This window comes from Carassius gibelio, chromosome B13 (assembly GCF_023724105.1).
Source record: "Carassius gibelio isolate Cgi1373 ecotype wild population from Czech Republic chromosome B13, carGib1.2-hapl.c, whole genome shotgun sequence".
In the NCBI taxonomy this organism is placed as follows: domain Eukaryota; kingdom Metazoa; phylum Chordata; class Actinopteri; order Cypriniformes; family Cyprinidae; genus Carassius; species Carassius gibelio.
In genome coordinates this window covers 19,992,960-20,010,165 of record NC_068408.1, presented here as the reverse complement: position 1 = coordinate 20,010,165, position 17,206 = coordinate 19,992,960, and the positions used below count along the sequence as shown (strand labels likewise).

The following is a 17,206-nucleotide window of genomic DNA, read 5'->3' as shown; positions in this document are numbered from 1 at the left end:
AACCAAACTGAAATAAATCATTTTAATAAAAAATAAAAAATCAATGAAACCACCAGAGGCGACATGAGATGAAAGATGTGTTGCAATAGTGTTGCAAACAGTTGCCCATTTATTCACAAATAATAGACAAGTTGTCCAATCACTGCAAAGCTTGTGTGTTTCTCAGTTTACTGCTCATGATTTATCCAAAATTATTTAATAATAATCGATCTAAAAAAAAGTAAATTATAACAATCTGTTTTAATCTGTTAATCTGCCATTTTCAAAACAAGCAAAGAAGATTCCCTTGTAATCAAGAATGAAGCTGACACTTGCTGAAGTGTCACTTTTAACTTGAAGAATGTTGCTGAAAAATAAAATAAATATAAAAATAACATTTGTTTGACATGTGGGTAAAGTAAAATGTTGACATTAGGAAAATAAAAAAGCATGAAATAATTTCTGGCTACAACTGTTATTGCATATTGTATTATTATTATTACTACTACTACAAAGTTAATTATACAGAATTGTTAAAAACACCTCTACATTACACATGCACTTTTAAAAATAAAAATTCCACAGGGGTGGTTTCACAGTAAAGAACCATTTAGGGTTCCCTAACAAGCGATGGAATTGTGTAGATGTTAAAGGTTCTTCATGGAACCCCAGATGCCAATAAAGAAACTTTATTTTTAAGAGTGCGATAAACTTTGTATGTTTCAAATAGTTTCTTTTGCCAATTTTTAACAATAAAACAACTCTGATAAAATACTTCCTACTACTAGCATAGCACTTCTAGTCTTATGTGACTGGAGAATCAGACAGCCACACTGTTCGGGATTCTGTCTGGAGAAAAATAGTAGTAAGGCAGCTTCTTTCCCTCATTTCGGCTCTTGATGACTTTAACCACTTCTGCGAGATTCTTGCGGAATTTCACCATGGCCTCCTTCACAGGTTTCTCAATGAAGTGTTCATCTGGATACATACCTAGGAACAACTGCAAAAATCATACTTTTCAGTATATGTCATTTCTCACACAGCACACCTGAGGTTTTATGTATGCATATAGATATGACCTCATTTTCTTGAAACTGACTGAGGGCCCACACGGCCCCCAGATGCCAGCAGGAGCGTCCTCGATCAGGCAGACTCTCCACTACGTACTTCAGATCCACCTCACCCTTCTTCGTAGGAGGAGGCTTCCGCATGGTCGGGGGAGAATTCGGGATCCATGAACACCAGTCAAACTGGAGTAAAGGGTCAGAACACTGATATTAGCCTAGGACTTTTACTGTTCATTTTACTCTACAACAAAATATTCCAGAAATATTATAGTGTGTTACCTGTCCAAAGTTTACTGCAGCATGTTGTGCAGAAGCAGTGAAGATGACGATAGTCAGATACTCCACCAGCTGCTCCTTGGTTTGTAAACTCTTGGGAAACTCTGCAGATATTGATAATGTGTCATCACCATGGGGTTCATTCAGAGGTCAGACACATTACAATTCATGAGAACACACTAATGCCTGAAATTAAATGCTAGTAGCCCTACAATGAATTATTGGTTGAGGATTTTCTAACTAAGATTTGAGGTTTAGTCTACCTGCTGAAGAATAAATCGAGGAAAGGAAATGGAAATATTTTTTTTGTGTAAATGATTTAATCCCAAACTTCTTTTTATTCTAAATATATATATTACATATATATAAAACAACCATACCGTTGTGAAAATGTGAAATTATTTGTATTGAATGTACAATTTTAATGTACTTCGAATCTAAAAATTATATTTTTAGAAAACCGTACTTGCAGAAACACATCATTGAAATAAAAGAAACAGTATGTTTCTTTAAACACTTAATATACGTTCAAAAATGTTACTTTGTAATAATGTCAAATTAAATTTTTTAAATAGGCTACATTTTAAATTGTAGCCTACTTGATTATAATTTTTACTTTAGTGTTATGCAATATTACAGTAAGTTAATATATTTAAAATGTAATACATGTCGATCATGCCACTCCATCATTACAAAATACAAATGTGTAATTACAAATATATTTAAATACATGACATACAAGTTTCAATAGAAATTAAATTAAACTATACTTTAGTTTACCATAAAAGCTTGTCTGTACATTTGACAGGACACTTTAACCGTATTTCAAAAACAACAGAAGTAATTCTGAAGTGGGTCAAAAAGCTCTCTAAAGATCAGCTAATTGCATTTAATATAAATTAAAACTGTGATACATTTTCATTTAATTGAAATTGACATGAAATTAAGTGTCTGCACACATTACAATCAGTTCATATTTCAGTAGATTCTTCCCATAATAATAACTAGGAGGTATGCTAAAGTTCACTCCTTTTTGTTATGCAATTCTGGGGTTTGTTTTAGGCGTATATTTACCACAATAGTCACAATCCTGCATTCCAAAGCTGCAAACATCTTTCACAAAAGCCTGGACCTCTTCGTCTTGCTGGACGGTCTCATCTTTGTCATAATAGATGTCCACTACATCTGTCACAAAACTAGGGAGAGATCAAATTAATATCAAGTTTCTAAATTCATTTATGACTTTTTAAATTCTTACTGAATGAAATGTCCATGCTTTATTTTGTTACATACCTTGTCACTGCCTTCCAGACGCTGCAGCCATCATCTCTGTAGAAGTAGTAGGGCAGATCCTCCTGGCTGTCCATGCCTCGTGCTTTTATGGCCTCTGGGAAACACAAGGACCTGTATGTGAAGGTCTTCATGGACTTCTGGACCAGTTCTACATGGCCACCTCCACCTGTCCCATTAGCCTGTGAGAGATACAACACTGAGATACAAACACCCCTCAATGCTGTATAAGTTGTAAGACTTTGATAAAATGTTACGGTAAGTGAACAGTTAGTTTTAATTTAAGTTTGTATCACTATGTGTTTGCCCACATCCGGACTGTCAGTCTGTGAATTAGTGGTGGGGATTTTTCAGTGACCTTCTTTTGCATATTAAATCAGTAAACCAGTACGTGCATACAAGTTATGACTGAAAAATTCAGGAACAAAACAAGTGACAACAAGTTTTTCTATTTGAGTCCTTTTGTTAATTCAATTGATTTGTTCAAAAACTGGCTGCAATTGCATACTCTTTGTTAACTTTTTCTTGCTATATTATAATGTATACATGCAATATTCCTCTTAAGTAGCCCAATTCAATATTGTTGTCTTCACAAAACATTGATGTCATTAATGATAAAGTACACTGAATGTCAACACTGAAAAAAATTCACTAAGCTTTATCACTGGCAGTGAGGGTTTTTTGTAGATGTTTTTTTTTTTTTTTTATGTAAACACTTGCGGTTTTGCTTTGGGAAGTGAGAGTGCTTACATGATTTAAAATCTTCATAGTGACCAAAGGTTAAACCAAACCAAGCAGTTTTGTTTATCAACACAAATTTCATAACTTTTTGCCAACATAGTCTGAAGATAATCCGAGTGATATTTGGTGAAAATCAGACCAACTGTCTAGGAGTCATAATGAGTTGAAAACAAAGCAAAATGTCAGAAATGAAGTTCAGTATAATTGGTATCAATGTTCTTTACATGGTCCAACTAAAACTAATCTAAATCTATCAGTGTTTTGACCAATGTGGTAAAACAGGGCATCTTTCAACTCTGGATGCCGCTCAAAACTTAAGAAACCAGTCTTTTGGGCCAAACTGTTTAGAAGTTATTAGTAATAGTGCCCATTTGTACATTTACATTACAATTAGTCATTTTGCAGATGTATTTATTCAAAGCAACTTACAATTGGGAAATACAAAAAGTGATTCTTCACAGCCACAGGAAGTGTTCGTTATACCAAGTTTCAGGCATTTGTTCAAATAAGTACAAGCTAGATTGGGAAGGAATAAATAAAGACGATCATTCCACCAGCCAGGAATGGTGGACGAGAAAATTTTTTATGTCTCATATGAATTTTTTTTTTTTTTCTACTGATCACTATAGGTGCCAAAACTGTGCAGGTACCCTCAGGTTATGGTTGTCATAACACAAACCAGGTTCGGTCTTAATACGCTTGAGCATTTCAGAGATATAGCCTCAATTCCACACTTTGGTGCGCTCTTCTCAGAATTACTGTAGCTCAAGAACATTTCAAGTTTTTCATTCGGAATTCAGAACCGAATTTTTGTGAAAACTGAGCAAGAGATCTAGGAGTAGTTTGACAAAGTAGGTTTTTGGAAAAATTTCTGAAAACAAAGTTCATGATGGAAAATGACGTCACAGGAAAAATAATTTAGTTTTAAAATAACATTGAAATTCGGACAACTGGTGGCAGAGGGACTGAATTAGAGACTCCAAAAGTTCAGCATTTAACGTTCAGACTGTCCTCACTCTATGGTTCAGATTTCACAACTTTTTACTAAACGGCTCTATGGCCTGCCTTTTTGACTTCTTGAGTAGAAGATAAAAAAAGAGGAAGAAGAAGAACGCCAATGATTACAATAGGTGGCTATGGAGGAAGTAAACTATTAGAGGAAGAGAAAAGCTGACCTTGTCAAAGAGTCCACATTCACAGATGAGCTGCTCGCGAGCTTTGGTGTTAATGGCAATGGTGAAACGGATGTGAGGTAACAGCAACTGAAAGAGCAGAGGATGCTTCTTGGAATGTGTAATCAACCATACTTAAGACATGGACGTTATTTACTCTACACGAATATCATAGAACTAATTCTATGCAGAAAACCAAGAGATTACCTTGAAAACAGGATGAACGGCAGGCAGCTGTCTGAACAATGCTATGCCAAAGACCTCAGATATCAGATGTGTCCTGAGAAGATGTGTGACTGTCTGGTGTACGTGGAAGTCTGAAGATCTGACCCAGATCTTGGCCAGCAGCCAGTCGTACTCATCATCAGTCGGGATGAAGATGGGATTATCCTCTCCTGGTTTCTGACTCAGCTATGTTAATAATACAGAGATCATTTTCAAAACTCATTCAGCCCGTTTTTATACAAAGGCATATATGCCATTGTTCTCAGACTGTAAGAGACTTCCCCATTTCTCATATCCCATTGACTCCCTTACATTCATATATACATACAGTACATAAAACATCCTTGCACAACTTCCTTCCTTTGTTCCTTGTACAAAAATAATCACATTTCGTGAAGCTTGTAAAAGAGCATGGTCACATGGACTAAGTTATCAAAAATCCTGAATGAAAACATATCATGGTTTCCACAAAAATAATAACAAGTAGCATAACGTTTTTCAACATTGATAATTATGAGAAATGTTTCTTGAGCAGCAAACCATTATTTTAGAATTTAGCATTCCCATCACAAAATTAAATAAAAAGATTTAACATCTAATAAAACAGAAAATATGAGTCATTATAAATTATAATAATATTTCATAGTATTGCTGTTTTTACTTTATTTTAGCAAATAAATGCATCATGGTGAGCATAAGAGACTTCTTTCAAAACATAAACATCTTAATGACCCAAAAATGTCTGTTTGTGTCTGTGTGTGTGTGTATGTATATATATATTTCATATAAAAAAAGATCACCTTAGTCACCTCTGTGTTAAACTGCTTGTATTCTCAGTTTTAAATTGCTTTTGACAAAGCATCTACTAAACTAAAGCTTTTTTTCTTTATTCACACATTTTTCTAGTTTCACAAGATAATTGAGAAAAAAAATGGAGAAACAGAAATGATTTTCTCGCGCTGTATCTGATATCAATGTTTCCAGCACATGTGCTTGTTTTGTGTTTAATTCAGATACCTGGATGGCGATTGGCATGATTTTGTTCTGGCTGTTCTTATAAAGCAGACAGATGGGTGCAGCCAAGTACTGAAGGGTGCATGGGTCCGTGGCATTTGGAGTTACACCATCTAAAAGCTCATAGTCAGCAATGAAGAGGTTTCCTTCCTGAAAGACAAGATGTCAGATTTGTACTAAAACCATGCCAAATGTTGCATGCTGAATTGACACGCAAGAAAATGTGCTGCAAGCAAATGATACTGCACATGCCAGTATACTAATTGCATGTGTGTTGCATACCTTGAGCTCTTCTTCCAGTGTAAGACCCCTCTCCAGACTGTCCTCGATAATCTTTTGTGTGACTGGAAACTTGTCAGGAATTTCTGTGCATTTGCTGATGACCACGGGATTACAGCCATTCAAGAACTGGTATCCAAACATGAAGTCTTCCTTCCAGTGCTCCATCACATACTCTGAGCAAAGGACACAAGCAATCATTTTAACATTACTACACACATTCATCTTTATTCTTTAAACAAATTTTAAAAACGTAAAAATAATTCAGATTAACATGGTATGTTTTTTTATTACTAATATTATGAAGAGTGCAGTGTTAAACTTAACATTAATCTAAATATACTGGGTACATTTTACAGGCATATGAGTAAACAAAATGCAATGCTGATTACTCATATATGATTTATAACAGAGTGTTTGTGAGATGAGTGTGTAATGTGCAATTCTTCAATGTTGGTAATGATATTGTAAAAGTTATATATGCTGGCTGTTCAAACCTGATATTGTATTCTTAATTCTCATGAATATACGCTCAAAGTCTGCAAAATCTCCCCATGAGGACTGGAACATGTGCATGAACTGGTTTACATAGAGATTTTCAATTCTGAGGAATAAAACACAGTCAATGAGGTCAAGGCAGGTAGAACAGAAACATAAATGTGTTAGTAATGTTTTTGGACAGTTAATCACATTGTATTAGAAAATAAACAAAATATTAAAATTAATATCAAATGCAATTATTTGAACTTAAAAGTGTTTTTGTACACAATTAAGTAGGACTTAAGTACATCTTTATACATAATTTCATAATTGCTTCTATTTTCTTTGAAATGACTAGTCTTTCCCCACATACTGTATTAAACTCAACCCCTGGACCTCATGCATTAAAAAAGTTTTCTAGTTGTGATAATCTAACTCACTGTGCCTGCAAATATGGGTGCTACACACATGTATGCATGACACTGAGTTCTCAAAACTATTTATATCAATAACACAATCTACCGAATCGGCAATTTCTCAAAACAGTCACACTTTTACACGAGCACAGGCATCACAGTTCTTTAAGGTCTTTGCAAATGTACAATACCACAAAGACAACGCATGTTTGTATTCAGACCTCGATGGTACATGCAAAAGACAAACAGATTCTGAAAGAAACATGCAAATGTGCATACATCCAAGCAGACTTTATGGAAATAACAGCTGTCTGACAGCACCGAGAAGTAAAACGGCATTCAAAAATTAAAAATGCAATAGTCATCAAACAAAAAGAAACTTACGCTTTGCTGTAGTTGAGCACAAAGTCAACTCCTTTCTCGCTATCAAACTGAATGTCTCTTGGAAGCTCACTATGGGCTTTGGCATCTATGCTCATAGGGAAGCCAGGGTGCCACTCCTTCCATCTTTAACATCAAGCACATCATCATGTTTTAAAATTCAGTCTATCATATCACTCCCTAATCAAATATGGTCATTATTATGCAATAAATGAAAGGTTCCACATTTAAAAACAGGATTTACTGGGCAGTATAGTCAGATGTGGTAGTGGTGGTATCAATGGCAAATGCCTCAGAATCCGTCCCATCAGTTATTTGTCAAATGCAGATTCCTGTTCCTATAATTAGTGTTCCCTAAAGGATAATTCGCTCAAAAAAGTGTGTACTCTGGTGTACCCTGATGTCATTCCAAACCTGTATGAGTTTCTTTCCTCTGTTGAACACAGAAGATAGAATGTGTGTAACCAAACAGTTGACAGTATGACTTCCACAGAATAAAAAACAAAAATATTCAGCTGTTTAGTTAACAACATTCTTCAAAATGTCTTTATTTGTGTTCAGCAGAGAAACTTATACAGAGAGAACCTCAAAGAGGTTTGGAACCCACAAGAGGTTGAGTAAATGATGAGAGAGAAACTGTATTTTTTGTAGCCTATCTTTTAACATCTTTTCAGATTAGCTCAAACCTGGGTAACTGTATTTTTTTTAAATTCACAAATAAAACGTCCGTCATCAGTTATACACCCTCATGGCATTCTTCCAAATATCTAAATATGCTTATCTAATTAATAATGTAAAATAATCACGTTTCTGCCTTTCTGCAGAAGAACAAAAGTCATACAGGTTTGGAATGACATGAGGGTGAGTAAATGATGACAGAGGTTTAATTTGTGAGTGAACTCTGTGTAATATATTTCATTTTGAAAATGTGTATAGTATCGTTTTGACATCGGGTTTACCGTCTATAAAATCCTGTGACGGGTTAAGCAACAACCAATCATAAACTGTACAGCGCTTACCTCATTAAATATTCATGAGCTTTGCAGAAACAGAAACTTTGACGCACTTTATTTTGTTTCAGAGCTTCAAGGAGAATCAAACCGTCAAACAATGATGTAAAAAAAAAACGTTAATTGTTGTGATACGAGCGATTTACTCTTATAGTTATTGTCAGAACAGATTATTCAGGAAAACCGGATGCTACAGTCAGAATTATAAACGCAGCTAGTAAAGCTGAGTTACACAAGATGATAAATAAGTCTCATTCTGAGCATTTATCCAAACAATGAAACTGGCAACCCGGGATTTACAAAAGGCTACAATATGAAACCTGGGAGCACTGAATAATTTCCTAAACCAGGGTAAAGAGTAAACAGTACATATGAATCATCAAAGTGTAACTCTGTGAGAATGGAAAAAATAAATAACGTTAATGGTTTGTTATGATGACACGAAAGGCACTTTTCCTAGAGAACATATGTACAGTAGTGAACCTCTTTCTGAAAATTGCATCAAACCTGTATATCTTCTGTCTCTGTTCCAGTTCTTTGCGCCTGTGCTGTTTTGCCACTCCTGTCTTTTCATGCTGTGGCAATCGAGCTGAAACACAGCAAGCAGTGAAACATTATTTTAAGGTAAAGTTTAGGACTTTATTACAGGACGTAATGTACTGGCCAATCAGAACATACCCCTTCCATCTCTGAGGATCACCTCTTTGTCATCAACTAACCAGCGAAAGCAGGGGAACTCGATGTAATCTCCATAGGGCGTCTTCACCGTGATGTATTTGCAGTACCAGTCATCATGCACCCAGTATTTCTTCTTTTCAATTTTCACCAGCTGGATTTCACCCAGGTCTTCTCCCACACTGATGTCATATGAGTCCACCTTTAATTACACCTCATGTTAATTCACACATAGCCGACTGTCTTCCTGTAAATGACCATAGATTTTTATCTTTTTTTTTTTTTTTTTGTCCGTCTGACACTTAGTGATTAGACTTCCTTTTATTTAGAGATACACTGTGTGACTACTTCAAAGATACTGAACAAGGACTGTGGTTTGATTTTAGTAATTAAAGAGACTGTAATATGTGCTCTACACTGAAAAAAAAAAATGATGGTGAAATAATTTTCACTCAGGAAATGGCTATTTCACAAATAATAGAATCAGCAAGTGACACACTGAAATGATATTTTCTTGCAAAATAATATATTTTTTCTTACAACTTTTTTTACAGTGTAAAAGTGTACTGCATTGTCTCATCAATAGTCAAGACATATAACTCATGAGTTGATTACCCCATGTTTTGACTCAAATTAATCAACAGCCATAAAAAAAGAATGCCTAAGCATTAAAAAAAAATTTACAATTTGAATTCACAAAGAATTAGGCAATTCACTTATGCAATTTAATTAAATTATTATTTTCAAAATATAATTTGCAACGAATCACACTCGTCAAAAGGAGCTCAAAGGTTTAATACAGTTGCGTTCATGGGCAAAGACTGTTAGTGTCCTACCGCTCCTCTCTCGAAGTCATTATAGAGGGGTTTATCCAGGAGGGTCCTCTCACTGCATCCCTCAGATCCCACCAGGGTAATGTAAATGTAGTCGTCTGTTCCAGCAAACCACTGAGTGCCTGTGGCCACAGTCACTGTGTAGTTGGGCATTTTCGTCAAGCTGGAGATCAGCTCTGCAACTGAACTCGAATCGACTTTTCAAAAGTCACACGCAGACTGCATTTCCTCTTCTCTCTCCCCCTCTCCCTCTAACTGACTCGCTCAAGCCACAAACTTAACACATACTACACGGAAATTTATAGATGTTCTCTTGATTAGCATTGTGGTAGGCTTCAAACTAGTTTCTTGTTTCAAGAAGTGTGTGAACGGCATTTTGCAGTTCATGAATTTGATTTATGTCAGTATATTACAGTAAGTCACTCTACACTTTACAGTACAGGAACCAGTTTTTTAGATGCTCCGGCTGGCTTGCTTATCAGATATTTTAGATTTTGTTTATATTCAAGCCTTGTCAAGTGTTTTACTTAGAGTGAGTGGTTGCTTCATGCTTATTATTGAATATTAGTTGGTCTCGATAGTTTGCAAGGTCTTGTGGTATGTGCCTTGTGGTGTACGAACTCACAATCTGTTGATGAATACAACCAAATTTGCAATTTGCAACAAAAAAAAAAAAAAAAAAAAAAAAAAAAAAATATATACATATATATATATATATATATATATATATATATATATATATATATATATATACATATATTTTGCAAAAACTGAAAAAAATATTTATTATGTATTTATATATACATAATAAATATGCACAGTACACACGTTTTATGTAAATAAAAGCTTATATTTTGGATGCAATCATTTGACAGCACTTTTATATATATATACATATACATACATATATATGTATATATACATATATATATATATATATATATATATATATATATATATATATATATATATATTTGTGTGTGTGGGTTTACATTTTTTAGATTTTATTCTCACTGAGGCTGCATTTGTTTGATCAAAAATGCAGTATTATTACAATTGAATTATAATTTTAGGAAAAAAATACTTTTCTATTTCAGTATATTTTAAAATGTTATTTATTACTTATTCAAAGCTGAATTCAGCATAAAAAAAAAATTTAAAAATATTTTACATAAAAAATAACCCATACTGACACTATAACCTTTGTATACGAGTATATAAGGCCAAAAATCCACACTGGCCAGTGAGCTCTACTTTTTTATGACTTGCGTGGTAACATGATAAGCAAGACATACAGTATATACTATGACCAATGTTTTGTTTATAACATATTTTCCAGTCAAATAAGGCGTTATCAAACAACAGTACCTAACAAACATAGGAGGAAATAAATGCAAATGAATTGCTATGTGGGAGGTGGTTCATAGTAAATGCATTTCCAAATAAAAACAAGGGAACTTTAGGGAAATCCCACTGGATGACAAATTGTGTAAAATGGGATCATGCAAATACTTACTGGCAATTCATCAATCATATTTTAATTATATGATAACTCTAGAACAAGACAAAAACACCTTTATTTTTATTCCCAGAGATATTGGTTTAACATTTACATTTCTTTAATGATCATCTATGCATACATACAAATTAAAAACACATTCTCATTGTTAATTTGTTCAGTGCCTATTAACCATTTCAATCTGACATAATGTCCATTCATTAAACCAATATAACAAATAAATAAAGGCGATTTATCCAAAGCAGCAAGACAAACTTTCTCCACAGTCCTCAAGAATCAGCAAAGATATGTTTAAGACAATCCTCCCATTCTAGTTATTCAGCTTGATGGCATTTAGTGCAAATAAACTTGAAATGTGATCAATAAATCATGACCTTCACCACTCGTGTATTCACTCAGTAACAAAACTGTATCAGTATGTATTGAATGTATGCACATAAATGTTCCCCTTCATTTTTGGAAACACATGCAGCTGAACGATCAACATGTACATGAAAAGTCCAATTACAAAGATATTAAAGAGGATTCGATTCACTGCAACACTGCCACCACATGGCAACAACAAAAAAGCAAGTCATTACAAGAGGAAGGAAAATGAGGCAACCGTTTGAGAGCACATTTCCATTCAATGCAAAACAAAACAAGGCAATAGATCAAATAGATATATTTTAAAAAATAATAATAATTTTAATCTGGCCTGGTGAAAGTTTATTCTGTTATTTTGTTCTATTCTATTGAAGGGACTTGTGTAGTTCCCATTACAAATCAGTTAACGGTAATTTAAGATTCATATACATATGTGATATATACATCACCACACAGATTCTCATTTGATTGCTTTCTTCCAAAAGACTGTGAATTAACCTGCACTGTAAGGCATCAATCAGATATTTAACTTGAGTCACAGGAACATCAGCATGCGAACATGACTTAATACTGCATAGACATTATGTACACTTGAGGTGATATAAAGCTACATATAAAATTTAGCAAAGAAAAATCAACTTCCGTATTTGACTTAAAAATCAGGTCAAAAGCACCGTGATATACCTACAGAAACTGTCTGCATAGGTAAAATAATTGACAGATTTTGCTTTATGAGTGAAATATATTGTTTGATCTGAAATGGGATAGCTTCTTACAAACAAGTTTCAGATGCAGGTTTCCATGGGATTTCCAGTGTTGGTTGCTTTTGTCTCTGTATCCATAGTGACTGTCGCTGGGCTGTGCAAAGCCACAGGTTTGCCGTTTGTGAGGGTGTTTAGTAAGAACTGGATTTCACGTGACTGGTCTCTGGAATGGAAGACAGGACTGCTGTGATGTCACCGGGGGTCGTTTCAACTCGTTCCTTTAAGGCTTAGGTCACTGATTGTTCTAGTTTAGGTGAAGGACCTGCTTCATGAACTCATAAGTAGTGAAGGCAACAGCTTGCGACGGTATACAGCGGACGTAGTTGAGGGACAGGCCGCGATACAGTCCTTTCCTGATCCCATACTGGGTGTACACATGCTTGAGAGTTTTTCTGAGGCTGCTGCTCAAAAATAAAATTAGAAAATTAGAAAACATATTAGTCATCACAGACAAAACTCTGTGAGGAGATCTGTTATACATACAGTATATATATTAGTACCAATGTTAAAAAAAATGTTTTTGCTGTGTAATAATGTAATTTATATTGTAGAAACTTATTTTTTTCTGCATTCTTTAATAAGTGTTAAAAAGAGTGTTTATTAAAAAATATTTTGTTGATTTTACTGTTACTTGTCAATTTAATGAATCCTTGCAGGTAAAAAATGTATCAAGGTTTCCAGAAACACATTAAGCAGCACAACTGATTTCAACATGAAAATGTTTCTAAATGTTTCCTGAGCAGCAAATCAGCAGATTTCTGAAATAACTACTACTGAAAATTCAGCTTTGCCTCAAAGCAATAAATTATGTTTAAAAATACAAAACGGTTATTTTTAAATGTAAAACAATCTCTCAATATTATTGTTTTTACTGTATTTTTTTATTTAAATTATTATTCCAAACTTTTGACATTTAGTTTATGTGTGTGTGTGTGTGTATATATATATATATATAGAGAGAGAGAGACACAGAGAGAGAGATAGAGAGAGAGAGAGAGAGAATATAAAAATAATTATCGGTTAGATTTTAATAAAGCAGTATCTTTTTTTTATAATTTACATTTTAATCCACCTGTGTAAATAATTGAGGAAACAAAGACTTAAAATCATCCAAATTATATAATACTCACCAACATTTGTCAAAATCAGGGAGTGACGCACCTAACTGCATCCTCCTCCGGGCAACATCTAGTGGGTATCTGTGCAGAAATATTAGAAGGAATGTAGTATGTATGTACAGTAACACAAATAAATCTTCAGGGCTCCAAACAAAAACAAAAAAATCGAGTAAGAAGCCATTAGCTCCCATAAGAAAAAAACATAGGAGCCAAAATTATTTTTATTAGGTGCCACAGAATAAACGTGTTTTATTTTTTTCATTTAAAACATATTGTCATGTGTTTATGTCTTATCTTTTCTTGACTTTATCAGCATTTTAATCCATCTTGTAGATGACCTGGGAGCTATGACTCACTTAAAGTGGGAACTAAATGTCTTTTCCAATTTAAAATATACGGTCACACATTGTTACACAGAATCTGTACCAATATCATGGATCTTAAGCATCAATAGGCCACTGAGTTTAGTTTGGGCTCCTCCTCAATGCATCCTGTAAATGTTGTCATACTCTTAAAAATAAAGCAGCTTCATGACGCCATAGAGGAACCTTTTTGTCAAAATGGTTTCATAAAGAACCTGTAACACCTGAAGAACCGTTACATTTCACAAAAGGTTATTTTGTGGCAAAAGGTTCTTCAGATTATAAAAAGTTGAGAACGAAATGGTTCTTTAAAGAACCTTTGAATGGCTCTATGTGGAACCAATATGGTTCTGTGAAGAACCTTTTAATCACCTTCATTTTAAGAGTGTATGTCTTTCACACTTTCAGTCTGTTTTTCTTAATTAGTAAAATGCAATTTTAAAAGGATGAGTTGAATCATGTAGACAACAGATAAAAATATTAAAATGCAATAGCACATAAATATAGCAAAATGCTCCTCTTTATAGTTATTTTTCTAGCTTACTGATGAGCCTGTTGACACCAATTGGCTATTCTGAAATATAATAATAACTGGAATATAAGTTTACAAGCTTTACATGTTTTCTGCCATTTGAAACACTGAATGAGCTTTTAGATGCAACATTTCAGTAAGTTGTCATGTAGGTTCTCTTATAAAATAGCCTACCTTTTGATGTTAATTCATGTTCATTATGTACTATAGTAGTAAAGAGAAAGATTAAATGGGTCACTTGCTGTTTGAACTGAGGCGCTATAACGATGGTGCCTGCAGCATTAAAGAGCGCCAAAACTTTATTTGTTGTTTGTATTTCGTTATGAATTTGGAATAATTTTAAAGCTGATACTTTGTTTATTAAAAAATAACAAAGCACAAAGCTTTTTGCGATTACTGGACAAAAAGTCCACGCATTAACAGAAGACAGCATAGACTAAGATCTTGTTAAGAAGAAGCCATATTATTAATGATTATAAATGAGTATTTTTAACAATATTGCCAATATCCACACAGCTGACAGCTGTTAAAAATAAAGTTGTGCAAGAAATAGACGCTGCTTTTCTGCACTTTCACTTTTAACATCTGTCATTTTGATCTCTCTCTATCTGTCGCTCTCTCTGAGCTGCATCTAGCAAGTGTTTGAAACTATTTTTTTCACACTAAAACTTTGTTGCGCAACGTATCAGTTTAATACGCTTACATAATAAAAGATGTGATCGCAAAACAATCAAGAAAAAAGCCATTACATGCACATTTTTAAGTTATAACATGTAAATACATAGGCCTAGTCACCAGTGCCGACCTCAGCAAAAACTTAACTCTCTAAATAACGGTTGTACTATAAACAATACCTAATAAACAAGGGATTAAAAAAAAAAAAAAAGACACATACGATATAGTCTGAGCAATTGCCCCAGCAACTCCACCACACATCAGATTGACGTGAGTCTTCAGCACGAGAACATCAGGGTTGTCAAGAGACGGCTTGCCTAGGAGCTCTGGGAAGTGAGTGAGTCCCAGAGTCTTCAATGTACCGAATGTAAAAAAGGAAAAGCCTGAAACAGAGAGAAAACAGTGACATGAGGACGTAAGCTAAAGTGGTTTTCAGTTTTGCACACTGTATTGTATAATTTACATTAAATAAACAAGAAAATAACCTGCATATGGAGCCATGCCAATGATTGTTGGGGTCAGACCATGGTAGAATCCAGAGATACCTCCTTCCTTTAAAGATAAAACACTCATGCAAATCTGAAGCACAGAAAGGTTCTCATTTAAACTTCTTTCCTGTCTTCATACCTTAAGGTAAATGGTCTGAAAGGCGTTTCGTATGCCAGTGTAGCGATGATGTCCTGTCACTTGAAACGCCAAGCGTGCTCGGATAACATCGAGTGGATAGGTGCAAATAACTGCAGTCATCCCTACAGAAAGAGTGCAATGCAGATAAAGACATAATGCCCATCATGAAGTTACAAAGATCATGGAAAACAATCACCAACCTGCCATAGATCCTGCCATGAGCCGATGAATATGCACAGATAATCCAAGTCGTTTGTTAAGGAACTGAAAGTACAGCAGAAACAGCATAAAAACATCTAAACACAGTTTAGTACAAAATGGCATTAGTACAAAACTTTTTATTGTTTAAATTAAACTTAGGGAAGCTCCACTAAAACTGCAACAAGGTACTGAAAAAAAAGAAAAGTTAAGTACTGACAAAAAGTGGTTAACTGAGGAAGCTGAAGTGGTTTAAAGTGACCATATATACACTAGTCATTATAAATATATAACCATCAGATAAAGTAACTGATTTTACTCATTACTCATTAAGAACAAATTCATTTGTACAGATATGTACTGTACATGAATAGAATACAATTACTAAAAAAACTGGATCACTCATGAATTAACTAAATCTTTAAAATTAATCGAATTAGTGCTTTACTTGAGAGGACAGTTTATGAGATTGTGTTTGATTATTGCCTATTTTTATGGCTGCTTGTGGAATAAATGTGACAAAAACCGCAGTATTACTACTGGGAGAGCTATGATATTCTGAACAACTGTCACACTACTAAAAATATAATTATGTTAGGAACGTCACTTTGTTTGGTTTGTTATTCCCCAAGACTGGCATTAGTACATAATGACTATGAAACAAAAGTAACCTTTCTGTAGCTATCAAAAGCCATAAACTGAATGGCTCCATATGGGAAAATCCTGAGCATCATGGCTCCATTTCCCTTGTATAGTCCAAGGAAACCCTCTTTTTTTGGCACTGCCTTAATTGTGGCGAACACTCCTGAAACAACACAAAAGATAGCATCGTGTTCAACCGTTTGGTGCATAGTTCTTTGTCAAATCAAGATGCACAGAAATATCTGTTTATCGGAAACATTTTGGATTTAACTTACCAAGGTGTTTGTAATGAGGATTTTGAGCTTGTAGTAAAATTTTCACTCTGTCAAGAGGCGCTATGGTGGACTTGGCACAGCATCCAGCAACTCCTTAAAATACAATAAAAACAGATTCGTATTTGATCAGGAAATATTTTTTTTAAATGAAAGCAATCATAATAAAACATTTTTTTAGAAAACATTGCATATTTTGTGTTTCTCTGCATTTCATGTGACCATTAAAAAAAACTGTTCACCCAAAAATGGATCTAAAGGGCTATTTAAATATGTTTTAGAAAGTAGTGCAG

General features: G+C 34.2%; 2 protein-coding genes across 3 annotated transcripts in view; both read right to left on the bottom strand.

Moving 5' to 3' along the window:
* Positions 1-64: 64 nt before the first annotated feature.
* On the bottom strand, positions 65-10,097 carry LOC127970034 (polyunsaturated fatty acid 5-lipoxygenase). Its single transcript, XM_052572236.1, has 14 exons — positions 9,842-10,097; positions 9,009-9,207; positions 8,838-8,919; positions 7,324-7,446; positions 6,541-6,647; positions 6,047-6,219; positions 5,768-5,914; positions 4,733-4,936; positions 4,529-4,615; positions 2,616-2,794; positions 2,397-2,518; positions 1,326-1,426; positions 1,059-1,229; positions 65-979 (listed from the first exon to the last, which is right to left on the bottom strand). Exons 1-14 carry the CDS (start codon positions 9,989-9,991, stop codon positions 800-802), a joined length of 2,025 nt encoding a protein of 674 aa, XP_052428196.1. The 5' UTR covers positions 9,992-10,097; the 3' UTR covers positions 65-799.
* A 1,299-nt stretch (positions 10,098-11,396) lies between these two features.
* The window catches only part of LOC127970578 (solute carrier family 25 member 16), an 8,403-nt gene continuing 2,593 nt past the window's right edge, over positions 11,397-17,206 (bottom strand). For both annotated transcript variants that reach the window (XM_052573211.1, XM_052573212.1), the window contains exons 3-10: positions 16,917-17,009; positions 16,671-16,804; positions 16,002-16,065; positions 15,802-15,923; positions 15,660-15,726; positions 15,395-15,557; positions 13,618-13,686; positions 11,397-12,888 (exon numbers count right to left, since the gene is read on the bottom strand). In XM_052573211.1, the coding sequence (XP_052429171.1) occupies positions 12,732-12,888; positions 13,618-13,686; positions 15,395-15,557; positions 15,660-15,726; positions 15,802-15,923; positions 16,002-16,065; positions 16,671-16,804; positions 16,917-17,009 (869 nt within the window). In that variant the 3' untranslated portion in view covers positions 11,397-12,731. The remainder of the gene's footprint in view (positions 12,889-13,617; positions 13,687-15,394; positions 15,558-15,659; positions 15,727-15,801; positions 15,924-16,001; positions 16,066-16,670; positions 16,805-16,916; positions 17,010-17,206) is intronic.